Genomic DNA, 14,548 nt, shown 5'->3' with positions numbered 1-14,548 from the left:
TCTTGTGTAGATGGAAGAAAATAAAGAAAATGGTGTACTTAAATACTGTGCAGTATTTAACTGCCTAAATAAATAAAAACACAGAATGTACTTTTTTAAGTTGCCTCAAGACACTGAGAGGTAAATAAGTAGTTAATATTATTCATGATAATTCATGCTAAATCATGTATTTCCTCCGCCATTTTCCGCAGTTTGGCACGTCCTCACGTCACATCATTTTACCGAAGTCAGCCCTATAGCTTCGGCGCAGTGCCGATCACTGACGTTTGTCAACAAAATGGTGCTTGACTCTTGAGACAGGCTAAATTACACCATATTGTTAATGACATTGAGCATAATTTTTTTTAAATACCTTCGCGAAGTAAAACTTTTGTACGTAGTACTTATTATTATTCTGTGGTAATACTGCCGGCGTTGGCGGGGCGCTGTGTCACACGCTGCACTCGGCTCACAGCACACGCGCCTACCAGCGAGCTGCCGATAAGGAGACTCTGACTGACAGCAACGGTGAGCCAACCCTATTGTAGTGTAGGTATACTGCAGTGATATTGACAGCAAAGGCGGCGCTATGCCTCGCGCTATACTCGTCAGTCGTCACATACTAGCGTGCTGCTCACAAGGAGTCTTTAACTGACAGTGACGGTGAGCACCCCTAACAAACACTGCGGTGGTACTGGCAGCCCTGGCGGCGCTGTGCCTCGCGCTATACTCGGCGCATCGGACGCGCGTCTACCAGCGAGCTGCCGATAAGGAGTCTTTGACTGACAGCGACGGTGAGCCAACCCTATTGTAGTTTTTTTATTTTTAAAGCTCTATAAGCTTGTGTTACGAGTGGGCTCACCACAATAGTCGAGCGGCGGTGGGATTCGAACCCGCGTTCCTCGGATCTAGAGTCGGCCACTCCGACCCCTTGACCGTTCGGCTATCGTGGCTATAAAAGTGTAGGTATACTGCAGTGATATTGACGGCGTTGGCGGCGCTACACCTTGCGCTATACTCGGCTCATGCCAGCGAGCCGCCGACAAGGAGTCTCTGACTGACAGTGATGGTGAGCACCCCTAATAAACACTGCAGTGGTACTGGCAGCCCTGGCGGCACTGTGCCTTGCACTACACTCGGCGCATCGGACGCGCGCCTACCAGCGGGCTGCCGATAAGGATTCTTTGACTAACAACAACGGTGAGCCAACCCTATTGTAGTGTAGGTTTACAGTGATATTGACAGCGTTGGCAGCGCTATGCCTCGCGCTATACTCGTCACATACTAGAGTGCTGCTGATAAGGAGTCTTTAAGTGACAGTGACGGTGAGCACCCCTAACAAACACTGCAGTGGTACTGGCAGCCCTGGCAGCGCTATGCCTCGCGCAGTACTCGACACATACTAGCGAGCCGCCGACAGGAGCCAGGAGTCTTTGACTGACAGTAACGATGAGAAACCCTACTGTACACAACAGCGGTTCTGGAGGCGTTGGCGGCGCTGTGTCTTGCGCTTTACGCACAGGACGTACTTACGCCTTTAAAGGTTCGGTCAAACCAACGCGATCACACGCGATCAGCCGGCGTGCAGCAATGGCGATCAATGCATTTAAGTCTGATCGCCATCGCTGCACGCCAGCTGATCGCGTGTGATTGCGTTGGTTTGGCTGAACCTTTAGCGTGCTGGCGACAAGGAGTCTCTGTCTCTGACCGACAGTGGTTGGTGCCGAGCTTTTCTATACGCAGCGGTGGCCCTGGAGGCGCTGGCGGAACTGTACCTCGTCGTCGTTTCAGCCAAATGACGTCCACTGCTGGACAAAGGCCTCCCCCAAGGTTTTCCACAATGAACGGTCCTGTACCTCACACTACATTAATTAAGCAGTTCAGTATTTCAGTAATAGATGCGATGAGATGAACCTTAATTCTGACGACTTAGCACATTAATAAATATGCGCAAAATTAATGGCCAACGCTTTTGTTATCGAAGCAAATCTATCTCCGAATCAGCATGAATTGAATATCGAACTTGAAATTCAAATGCCACTTGATTTATAGTCGCTACTGTAATATTCAACAATATCCGTCTACGGCGCTTCGAACGCCATTAATCTTGATTAATGAATGTCGTAGGTACACGACAGTGTAAACACGAACCATAATTGGGGCCGGCACACAAAGCCTTCCATGCTGACCTCTCATCTTATTTGCGATCCGAAAAAACCTCTAAATATGATGAAACCCCCAAAAATATCGGCTGGAAAAATGAAGGGCAAAATTGACGCAAAATAATAACACTGAGGGACGCCACTTTTAGTCTAACAAATTTTATCTTACAAATATTAAAGGGATTTTTCTGTGCGGTTATTTTTATTAGAAAAACATCCCACGACTAATATTTTAGTCTTTGAAATCAGATGGGTATCTACGAGTACCTACGCGTACACTCAAAAATTGTTGAAAAATACAATATTTTTTGCGGTTATCAAATATCTAAAATAGGTCACTTCAGATCATAGAAGGGAAATCACGGTGCGGGGGCAGTTCCTTTTACAAGCCAAAAGCTTTGGAGATACAGATTCAAGAAGGAACGAGCCCATCGAGATAGGATCATGTTTAGTTAGACGTCTAGCGGATACCATATCAGACAGGCAGAATTTTACTTTCGTATATTAAGTATGCATTTACCAATTATGCAGTGTAATAACTGTAGGCCAATTGCTTCTAATAAATTTGAGAGGGTTCTTGATCTTACAGTGGTGATTAGGAGTCTTTCAAATAAGACCTTTTGAGCTGGATGCATGCCATTGATGACCAGAAGTTATAATACCAATCTGTTTGCCCCTGGTTATTATTTAAGCCGTGTGGTAGAAAAATAATCATCAATGATGACGCTGATGCTGCTGTTGATAATGATGATTCTATTGTCAATGATAATGATGATTCTATTGTCAATGATAATGATGTAGATGTAGAAGATAACCCTAATGATAATGACGGTGATGATGATGCTGATGAAAATGTTTATCTTCCCTCTAGCGTGCTCGGCATCGCTGGAGCTGACTGGCGGCGCGGCGGGCTCGCGAAGCACACTTCTATCGGAGGTGGTCGGCGGCACGTCCCTGCGGCGTCTGTTGCCTTCACGCGGAAGACACACGCGACTCCGTGACGCAGACCGCTCCTCCGAACATAACGACCAAAGGTGAGGGGACTGTATCTTATAATGATTTAGAGAGGTCATGCAGAGTAGCTACTCAGCATGTTCAACGTCGTGAGGCAGAAGGCTCGCGCAGTGCGCTTCTAGCGAATGTGGTGGGCGGCGCTTTCATACGCGGCTCTGAGATGTAAACCGTGCCTCCAAGCATAACGACCAGAGGTGAGTTCTTGGAGGAGCTAGTCAGAGTACTTGGCGTCGCTAGAGCGTCACTAACCGCACCTTAGAGCAAAATGACCAAATAATCGTGCTCGTGACTATTTGACCTGATAACAATAATGAGAGTGCCACTGTCATTAATAACTGTCATAAATCCATATTTATAATGCATTCTGATAACATTGTGTCAAACCAGATTTTACAATAATGTTTTTTTTATGCTTAACAAGGCAGTTATTTGACCACAATCGCACCTGATTGGTTAACAAACCTCTATCAGCCACATTATTATTTTTACATTAAACGTGGCAGACTGATATCAGAAATATGCAATAAAACATTTATTTTCCTACAATCACTATTTAAATGGCAGAATTCGATTGTGTGTTTTCGATTGTGGTGACAAAAACAGCTCAGCGGAAACCACAAAGACTTAATTGAAATATGTAACAGCGTGATTGCTCGTTAATTAAAATATCAATGAGTGCTTCCATCGCCCTCACCCACACCATCGTCAATGCGAGGCTTGACACACGTCCTTTCAAATCAACAAGGGCGGTATATTTTTAATGAAGCCTGCGAGCTACGAAAACAGGCAATTATACAGGCAACTCATTAATCGCGACTCAGAGCCATTGTGCGGGCACGCGCAGAGGGCTTCGAGTGCTTTGTTTTAGGGTGATTGGATAAAAAGTGTACAGGTGGGGACAAATTCATTGTTATTACATCGTTGACATGAAGTGAAATTAATATACGGAAATCCTAGGAATTAAAAGCTGGGAGGATTAATCCGCTTTGTTTCCATTTGCCGATGGCAACAAGACAAAGGAAAATCGTTATTTTGCGAATGCTAATGAGACGGCTTGTATGCAATTATAACATCAAAAGAGTTTTAATCTGGTTATGGCCTTTGTTGTATTACTAAACTTTAATGCTGTGTCCTATTTCTTTATTCTTCATCATTTCAAGGAAATCAGAACCTATAGTCTGGGCGTCTCATCTCATGCCCGTTTTCACCATCAATCCCTATAATGCCCGTTTTCACCATCATTCCCTATAATTTTTAAGTGACACCTATGGTTACACTTAGCAGGAATTTTGTTTTCATAGGGGTCACTTAAATATTAGGGATTGATGGTGGAAAACGAGCATCACTCTATCTTTAAGACTACGAGACTTTATCTAGACTTTCACATCATTGGTGGAAGACAGACAACTCTCCACTCGATGCGACTCAAGAAACTCATTAATTTGTCATTTAAACAGGGAAGAAGACGACGAACAAGGCACGGATGTAGACGTTGAAGGCGCTGACAACGTCAGCGTGGCCAGCGCTGCCAGTCAGGCCACTATTACACCGGAGACTGTGTCAGCCAGTAGCGCGCCAGTAGAGCGAGCTCGCGTGCCGTCTTCGCCGCTACGTCGGTCACACACCGTGTCTGTAGCCAGTGGGGCGCCGCAAGTGAGTGTTGTTTTATGACTGTCATTCATACGTCAGCGTGGCCAGTCAGGCCACTATTACACCGGAGACTGTGTCAGCCAGCAGCGCGCCAGTAGAGCGAGCGCGCGTGCCGCCTTCGCCGCTACGTCGGTCACACACCGTGTCTGTAGCCAGTGGGGCGCCGCAAGTGAGTGTTGTTTTATGACTGTCATTCATACGTCAGCGTGGCCAGTCAGGCCACTATTACACCGGAGACTGTGTCAGCCAGCAGCGCGCCAGTAGAGCGAGCGCGCGTGCCGCCTTCGCCGCTACGTCGGTCACACACCGTGTCTGTAGCCAGTGGGGCGCCGCAAGTGAGTGTTGTTTTATGACTGTCATTCATACGTCAGCTTGGTGAGCCAGGCCACCGTCACTCCAGAGACTGTGTCAGCGAGCAGCGCGCCAGTAGAGCGAGCTCGCGTGCCGCCTTCGCCGCTACGTCGGTCACACACCGTGTCTGTAGCCAGTGGGGCGCCGCAAGTGAGTGTTGTTTTATGACTGTCATTCATACGTCAGCTTGGTGAGCCAGGCCACCGTCACTCCAGAGACTGTGTCAGCCAGCAGCGCGCCAGTAGAGCGAGCGCGCGTGCCGCCTTCGCCGCTACGTCGGTCACACACCGTGTCTGTAGCCAGTGGAGCGCCGCAAGTGAGTGTTGTTTTATGACTGTCATTCATATGTCAGCGTGGTGAGCCAGGCCACCGTCACTCCAGAGACTGTGTCAGCCAGCAGCGCGCCAGTAGAGCGAGCGCGCGTGCCGCCTTCGCCGCTACGTCGGTCACACACCGTGTCTGTAGCCAGTGGAGCGCCGCAAGTGAGTGTTGTTTTATGACTGTCATTCATACGTCAGCGTGGCCAGCGCTGCCAGTCAGGCCACTATTACACCGGAGACTGTGTCAGCCAGCAGCGCGCCAGTAGATCGAGCTCGCGTGCCGCCTTCGCCGCTACGTCGGTCACACACCGTGTCTGTAGCTAGTGGGGCGCCGAAAGTGAGTGAGTGTTCGTAGTAACGTTCTTGAAAACATTTTTGCAGAAGTCAATTCAATTTGCGACAAGAAAACCCAACCATTACATTTCTCAAAGGAAATCTGCCATCTTGTGCCATTTTATTTCAATTTTTCAGCAGACCAAGTCCACCAATCTCTAAAATTTCATTTGAAAGACTCGTTAAAAAGAAGCTTTCATATTTTTAAGTGCATTTTTATGAAAACAAAAAGAAACCTTCATAACCTACAGTGTTTAGTTTAACGCTCTCTTACACAATATAGCCGTTTGAGCCCGTTTTGATAACTTTACGGCCCTCGGTAGCTGTCGTCGCGTTGTGCTATAACCGCGCGGCGCTGCGGAAATTGTACCGCGCTGCACTTTAGTCGGATGTACCGTACGTCGTAACTCCTTTGTTACTTTGTTTGCTCACATCCGGAATTTTACGCGCCATTTCTATTCACGAATGCACTGAGTTTATAAGTGTAGTTTTTCTTCATTTATAAACTTTTAGAGGTATCTTTATAGGTATTTAGACTTAAGTAAATCATATCAATTGGAATTTAAAATCGCACATATAAATATTTCACATGCTGCTCACTGGTTGCGAGTCGCTCGCTCACACACATAAAAAGATTTAACCCTAATGTACTTTTATTTGATTTATTAAATAGCCGAAAAACCTCTAACGGATAATATGGTAATATCTACCAACACACCCTGTAAAAATGTTAACATCTGCCCACTAGGTTTCATGAGATGTTCTGCTGACAAACACACAAGACGCTTTTATAACACTGACGCGCGTATTCACAAACATTACTATGAGGTCTCACAGTGCGCGTGGACGCACAGGGTGACACATGAACCAGTCATAGAGCTCTATTCAACGCTGTGCGTTCGATTTGCAGCTTCACTTAAGTAAACATCGTCTGTGAATACGCGCGTGCGTGCGGAATCCCTATAAATGTTCATTACCTTCGTAGGTCACGCCACCATCTCAATCCACGACCAACGAGTCGGTGGCCGTGGACGTGAGCACGAGCGTGACGAGCGTGACAAGCGTGACGAGCGTGAGCGAAAGGGACGACTGCAGCGAGAAGGACAAGGACAGCGCGTGGGAGAAGGACCGCAGCGCGAGCCGAGCTTCGTCTTCCACGTCCGCTGCTACGCTTACCAACGTGAGTGGTAGTGTGTAGAGACCTGTTTTTACTTCTTATGTTTCGTGGTTGTAACAATAGGGTAGCTTACTTTGGTGCCAGAATTTACGAGTTGTCATAGGCATATTATCGATGATCGGGCTGATTTTGAGTGACGTGCTTTAAAAAACTAAGATTTGGTTTTCTTAAAACTTTAGTCAAAACTCCTAGCCATTGCTACAATCATTGTTCTAAACCTGCTGAACTGGCAGCGTGTCCCCATCTCTAACCTCCCATCAAGTCCCATCCCATTACTAAGCTCCCAGTAAATGTCTCCAGATGATCTTGAAGCTCTACCCCTTTCACCACAGCCCTTATTTAGTTAGATTGATAGGTGAGGCTCGAGCTCTAAACATTTAGCTATGAGACTACACTACTCATTAGGGAATTAGTTTCTATCCTAATCTTATATTATGGATGCTGGTATCAGTGCTTACAGCCACTATGTCCCGTTCATTCAGATACCCTGCAGTAACTCGTACCTATATTGGAACATTTATAAGTGCCTGCTATCGATATGAATTTTTGTGATAACCCTGTTCCTTGGTTGGTACTCCAACACCTATAAGTGCCAGCGCCGATTTGTTTAATTTAATCCTGTTTATCCAGGGCTGGTACTCTCCTGCGCTAAGCGGCGTGGCGTCCGCTCGCATCCGGGACAACCCGAAGCACACCAAGGAGACCTGCAACCGGCGCCTGCTGCGCTCCGACCTCAGCCTCGCCAGCCACCCTGAGATGGAGATCGACTACTACGACTATGAGGTCAATAACGCTGGTAAGGGTCAGCCGTAGTCTAGACAGGTCTCGGCGGCGCTAACTGCAAGCAGTGAGTATGTAGCATCACAGTCAAGCACACTAGGAGAGCTGCGACCAGCGGCTGCTGCTCCCACCACAGCGTCTAAAGTCCATGACTATGGACTATGTCGATAAGGCTGGTAAGGGTCAGCCGTAGTCTACTAGACAGGTCTCGGCGGCGCTAACTGCAAGCAGTGAGTATGTAGCATCACAGTCAAGCACACCAGGAGAGCTGCAACCGGCGCCTGCTGCGCTCCGACCTCAGCCTCGCCAGCCACCCCGAGATGGAGATCGACTACTACGACTATGAGGTCAATAACGCTGGTAAGGGTCAGCCGTAGCCTAGACAGGTCTCGGCGGCGCTGACTGCAAGCAGTGAGTATGTAGCATCACAGTCAAGCACACCAGGAGAACTGCAACCGGCGGCTGCTGCTCCCACCACAGCGTCTAAAGTCTATGACTATGGACTATGTCGATAAGGCTGGTAAGGGTCAGCCGTAGTCTAGACAGGTCTCGGCGGCGCTGACTGCAAGCAGTGAGTATGTAGCATCACAGTCAAGCACACCAGGAGAGCTGCAACCGGCGCCTGCTGCGCTCCGACCTCAGCCTCGCCAGCCACCCCGAGATGGAGATCGACTACTACGACTATGAGGTCAATAACGCTGGTAAGGGTCAGCCGTAGTCTAGACAGGCCTCGGCGGCGCTGACTGCAAGCAGTGAGTATGTAGCATCACAGTCAAGCACACCAGGAGACCTGCAACCGGCGCCTGCTGCGCTCCGACCTCAGCCTCGCCAGCCACCCCGAGATGGAGATCGACTACTACGACTATGAGGTCAATAACGCTGGTAAGGGTCAGCCGTAGTCTAGACAGGTCTCAGCGGCGCTGACTGCAAGCAGTGAGTATGTAGCATCACAGTCAAGCACACCAGGAGAGCTGCAACCGGCGCCTGCTGCGCTCCGACCTCAGCCTCGCCAGCCACCCCGAGATGGAGATCGACTACTACGACTATGAGGTCAATAACGCTGGTAAGGGTCAGCCGTAGTCTAGACAGGTCTCAGCGGCGCTGACTGCAAGCAGTGAGTATGTAGCATCACAGTCAAGCACACCAGGAGAGCTGCAACCGGCGCCTGCTGCGCTCCGACCTCAGCCTCGCCAGCCACCCCGAGATGGAGATCGACTACTACGACTATGAGGTCAATAACGCTGGTAAGGGTCAGCCGTAGTCTAGACAGGTCTCAGCGGCGCTGACTGCAAGCAGTGAGTATGTAGCATCACAGTCAAGCACACCAGGAGAGCTGCAACCGGCGCCTGCTGCGCTCCGACCTCAGCCTCGCCAGCCACCCCGAGATGGAGATCGACTACTACGACTATGAGGTCAATAACGCTGGTAAGGGTCAGCCGTAGTCTAGACAGGTCTCAGCGGCGCTGACTGCAAGCAGTGAGTATGTAGCATCACAGTCAAGCACACCAGGAGAGCTGCAACCGGCGCCTGCTGCGCTCCGACCTCAGCCTCGCCAGCCACCCCGAGATGGAGATCGACTACTACGACTATGAGGTCAATAACGCTGGTAAGGGTCAGCCGTAGTCTAGACAGGTCTCAGCGGCGCTGACTGCAAGCAGTGAGTATGTAGCATCACAGTCAAGCACACCAGGAGAGCTGCAACCGGCGCCTGCTGCGCTCCGACCTCAGCCTCGCCAGCCACCCCGAGATGGAGATCGACTACTACGACTATGAGGTCAATAACGCTGGTAAGGGTCAGCCGTAGTCTAGACAGGTCTCGGCGGCGCTAACTGCAAGCAGTGAGTATGTAGCATCACACTAGTCAAGCACACTAGGAGAGCTGCGACCAGCGGCTGCTGCTCCCACCTCAGCCTCTGAGATCTCTGACTATGGACTATGGGACTATGAGGGAGGTCAATAACGCTGGTAAGGCTCAGCCGTAGTCTAGACAGGTCTCGGCCGGCGCGGCAGTGAGTATGTAGCATCACAGTCAAGCACACTAGGAGAGCTGCGACCGGCGGCTGCTGCTCCCACCACAGCGTCTAAAGTTTATGACTATGGACTATGTCGATAAGGCTGGTAAGGTTTAGGTTAGCCGTAGTCTAGACAGGTCTCGGCGGCGCTAACTGCAAGCAGTGAGTATGTAGCATCACATTCAAGCACACCAAGGAGAGCTGCAACCGGCGCCTGCTGCGCTCCGACCTCAGCCTCGCCAGCCACCCCGAGATGGAGATCGACTACTACGACTATGAGGTCAATAACGCTGGTAAGGGTCAGCCGTAGTCTAGACAGGTCTCGGCGGCGCTGACTGCAAGCAGTGAGTATGTAGCATCACATTCAAGCACACCAGGAGAGCTGCAACCGGCGGCTGCTGCTCCCACCTCAGCCTCTGAGATCTATGACTATGGACTATGGGACTATGAGGGAGGTCAATAACGCTGGTACGGCTCAGCCGTAGTCTAGACAGGTCTCGGCGGCGCTAACTGCAAGCAGTGAGTATGTAGCATCACAGTCAAGCACACCGAGAAGAGCTGCAACCGGCGGCTGCTGCTCCCACCACAGCCTCTGAGATCTATGACTATGGACTATGGGACTATGAGGGAGGTCAATAACGCTGGTAAGGCTCAGCCGTAGTCTATAGTCTGGTCCGTGAGCACGTAGAATTTTGTCCAATGACCCCAAGCTACCCATCCTTACCGCTCGCGCGTAATTATATTGCTATCGCGTTGCACACTCACTGCGGGTGCCAGTCGCACAGTCGCGACAGCAATATAATTACGCGCGGGCGGTAAGGATGGGTAGCTTGGGGTCATTGGACAAAATTCTACGTGCTCACGGACTGGGCTTTAGACAGGTCTCGGCGGGCGCGGCAGTGAGTAATGTAGCATCACAGTCAAGCACAGTAGGAGAGCTGCGACCAGCGGCTGCTGCTCCCACCACAGCGTCTAAAGTCTATGACTATGGACTATGTCGATAAGGCTGGTAAGGGTCAGCCGTAGTCTAGACAGGTCTCGGCGGCGCTGACTGCAAGCAGTGAGTATGTAGCATCACAGTCAAGCACACACTGGGAGAGCTGCGACCAGCGGCTGCTGCTCCCACCTCAGCCTCTGAGATCTATGACTATGGACTATGGGACTATGAGGTCAATAACGCTGGTAAGGGTCAGCCGTAGTCTAGACAGGTCTTGGAGAGGTGGTGGGTGCTAAGCTACGTGAGAAGGTAGGTGTTGAAGAGAAACTCAGGAGACCTTAATTTTGAACTCCTCCTATGTTCTTCTGATTTTCGTTTCGATTTCGTTGCGGGTCCAATGACAGTTTAACTTTCCCCCGGGACAAACTTGACCTTCATTGGTTGGGTTTTTGTGGCGGTCAAGCTGTAGATCCTGGCTACACAGGAGTTGCAGTGTTGGGAACGAGAGGTGGGAATAGTCTCGTGAGACGTTTTTTAGTAGTTTATATTGTTACACATAGTAGATGTTGAACAGACAATGGTTCGAGAAAAAGTGTAAAAAAAGGGTCGTGCAAACAGCACGGCACAGACGTAGTGCAGCGCCATCTATGATTCTTATGTAAATTAGTTAGGTAAAGGTGAGAAGAATCATAGATGGCGCTTTACAAACATTCTATAAGTAGATGGCGCTAAATATGTATGGGTTTGGAACAGTAGGTATGTACTCGTAGCTTTAAAAAGTCGTATAGAGGATGACCATAGAACTCATCTGCAGCTTTGGGAGCGATTGAGATCAAGAGTAAAAGTAGATTATTCTCGTAATAGCTCGATGTATTTAGTTTCGCCTATGTACCTAACGTTATGCTTTATATCTTAGTAAAACTGTTTTTCTCTTTATCTTAAACCCTTTCATTTAATTTGTCACCCAATTTATTGAATATTCTTTCAAGTCATTAAAGTTCCCTGAAGATTAGCCTCTAAAGATTATTCAATACTAATAAAAAATGGGTTATTTTCTAACTTCGCTTTCCAAATATCGAGATCGGTCTTGGACGAATTCGTCCAAGAAATCTGTATAAGATTAAGACTTATCTAGATATTATATTATAACAGTTACTATCCTCTAATCTCACTTATTTACAAATACTGATGTCTGATCTCAGAATTAATTTAGAAGTTCTTCGAAATACGTGATTCATAGGATATCTTTCAGTTGAGTAAATGCCGTTATTCCAATGCAATAAAAGATTGTCCTGCGCAGGCTCCGTTCCCGGGTCGTATCTGGGGATGGATCCGGCGTTCCTGGTCTGGATACCGCCCCTTGAGGAGGGCGACATCATCAAGGAGATCGACGACACCAAAGGTCCTATTTACGAGGTAAGGACACTTGTGACTTTTATATTAACTTGTTTAGTTTTATTAAACTCAGTTTAGCATGTTTTTTTTACAAAAAGAAAGTTTCCTTTCATCTTCGTTGTCACCAATTTATTGAATATGTTAAAGAGTTTGCCTTCAGGAGGTTAATTCATAAAAATAAGAAGTGACGCAAAGAAGACGAAAATTTTGCACAATAATTTGTTGACTACTTGTACAGTAGTAAAGCCTGGTCCGTGAGCACGTAGAATTTTGTCCAATGACCCCTAGCTACCCATCCTTATCGCTCGCGCGTAATTATGTTGCTATCGCGCTCGCACACTCACTGTGGGTGCCAGTCGCACGGTCGCGACAGCAATATAATTACGCGTGAGCGATAAGGATGGGTAGCTAGGGGTCATTGGCCAAAATTCTACGTGCTCACGGACCGGGCTTTAGTAGTAGAAATTGCGATTGGATAATTAAAATTTATAATTTTCCTACAGGAAATCCTGCCCAAAGACCTCCGACCCGACCCCGGCAGCAACACCGAGTCTCCGGAAGAGAGACCATCATCTAGTGCTCTCAAGAGGAACCCTGAACTCCGCGCCGCCTCCAGCGAATCTGTAAGGCGCCGGGACCGCGGCCTCATACCGCCTCTCAACTTCAGCGCCACCGACCTCCAAGCCTCCCCCAAGATGAACAAGCGAAACAAAAAGAAAAAAGACGACCCCCCCATCCCCATGAAAGAACTCACCCTCAACAGATCACCCGTCAAAGTCCACAGAAAAGAAAAACCCGACCACGACTCGTCGACCTTAAAAAGAGTCAACGACACTGCCCGAGAAACCAACGCCGACACCCTCAAGAGAACAGACTTCAACGACCTGAAATTCGCTGATGAAACGTCAGACTCGTCTAACGAAATCAAATTTGCTGACGACTCACCGGATAGTAATAGATTAGCCGACAAATACGATGCTAGAGCGTAAACCGATATCGAACGCGTAAAGACTTAATAAATCCAAATCGAAATTCTTATTTTATCCATTGCCAAAACGTTAGGTATCCCAAAGATCACCCACTAGTCGAATGTAAGGACCAATCTGTGAATAAACCGTATTTACCTATCTTTCATATCATCAAATCATATAAAGTAGCACGATATATATTTTTAAGAGACTTTTCATCTATCACCTTCACCCAAAGGTTAATAGCGTCACATCTAGGGTAAAGTGGTAGAGTTTTATAATCAAATCTTTCTCAAGATGGTAGGAATGTAGGTACGCTCATAGTGTCTGTTGATTCTTCGTATACATACATTTTTGATTCGCAAAATTCATTCGGTATTTTCATTGTAGAAAAGGGGCAGAAGATTTTTAATGTGAAGAAAGTTGAGTATTAACTACAAATATGTACGAGTACTTAAACATCAGTGATCAATAATGTGATATCGTGCCTGTACTTTAGATCTGAGTCATCATAGCAAATCATCTACAAAGTTCTCGTCTTCGAAAAATTGTCTCTTAATATTACAATCATACGCCCCTATAACTCCGAAAATATATTAGAGTCATTCATGTATATTTTTAACGTGTGGATAATTTTCACTCGGCTTTTGAGGCTTTATTAATGTTGAGGAAATGTTTCTCTAAACCGTTTTTTTTAATCTAGCTATATTTCAAGCAAAGTGTATGATCATAAAATTGCTCGTTACTGTTTTCACGTCAGCAATGTATTATGTGAGCTTATTTCTTCTCATTTTCATCGTGTAATATTTTAAACATTAACTGTATCATACGTTTATTTGGTAAATTATTTATTTAAATGTATTTTAGAAGACTGACGATTTCGGGCAGTGCAATACTTCATTGTGTTGGTAAAACGCAAAATAATAATACAGTATTGAAGTATTTTGGCAATAAAATCATTCCTTTTTTGATCTAGTCAATGTGTCAAAGATAAATTATGTATTTTATTTATATTATTTTAACAATTTATTTATTAAGTTCTCAAATATTGCATAATTACTTTGTGAGAATATAGGAGTAAGTATTATAGCGAGTTAATTTTTTAACATTATTATAAACCTATATTTAATAACCTTTAGCATTAAGTGAAATGTTGTTTTAAATGTTTAGTTTGAAAACGCCAATAAAATGTTTTTATTTTGTATTTGAAAGTGTTGTTTCATTGAGAGTGGGCTTGGCTGGGCTTCCAAGAACACGGTGGAATGTAGCGCAGGTAGCTTAACTCTCGACCGATAGCCAAATGCCAATACAGAGCAATCCATTTATTTATTGGCTCCGAACGGATATCGCTTCTGAAGTAGAGATGGGCAATGGACATATTGGCCATATTTTAAAGATACAACAAAAAATATACCAAACGTATTTAAATTAGTCGCTTTTTTTAATTCACTGATAACTTTATTATTATTG

The 14,548-nt window shown here is 46.8% G+C and overlaps 1 protein-coding gene across 1 annotated transcript in view; it reads left to right on the top strand.

Annotated features, from left to right (window-relative positions):
- LOC135075943 (uncharacterized) overlaps window positions 1-14,289 on the top strand; it is a 57,700-nt gene extending 43,411 nt beyond the window's left edge. The window contains exons 11-20 of the mRNA XM_063970391.1: window positions 681-773; window positions 3,013-3,175; window positions 4,613-4,808; window positions 5,190-5,306; window positions 5,356-5,472; window positions 5,522-5,638; window positions 6,795-6,989; window positions 7,617-7,782; window positions 12,016-12,131; window positions 12,614-14,289. Coding sequence (XP_063826461.1) covers window positions 681-773; window positions 3,013-3,175; window positions 4,613-4,808; window positions 5,190-5,306; window positions 5,356-5,472; window positions 5,522-5,638; window positions 6,795-6,989; window positions 7,617-7,782; window positions 12,016-12,131; window positions 12,614-13,099 — 1,766 coding nt within the window. The 3' untranslated portion in view covers window positions 13,100-14,289. The remainder of the gene's footprint in view (window positions 1-680; window positions 774-3,012; window positions 3,176-4,612; window positions 4,809-5,189; window positions 5,307-5,355; window positions 5,473-5,521; window positions 5,639-6,794; window positions 6,990-7,616; window positions 7,783-12,015; window positions 12,132-12,613) is intronic.
- Window positions 14,290-14,548: the final 259 nt, after the last annotated feature.

Source organism: Ostrinia nubilalis, chromosome 11 (assembly GCF_963855985.1).
Source record: "Ostrinia nubilalis chromosome 11, ilOstNubi1.1, whole genome shotgun sequence".
In the NCBI taxonomy this organism is placed as follows: Eukaryota; Metazoa; Arthropoda; class Insecta; order Lepidoptera; family Crambidae; genus Ostrinia; species Ostrinia nubilalis.
This window is presented reverse-complemented; position numbering and strand designations above follow the sequence as displayed.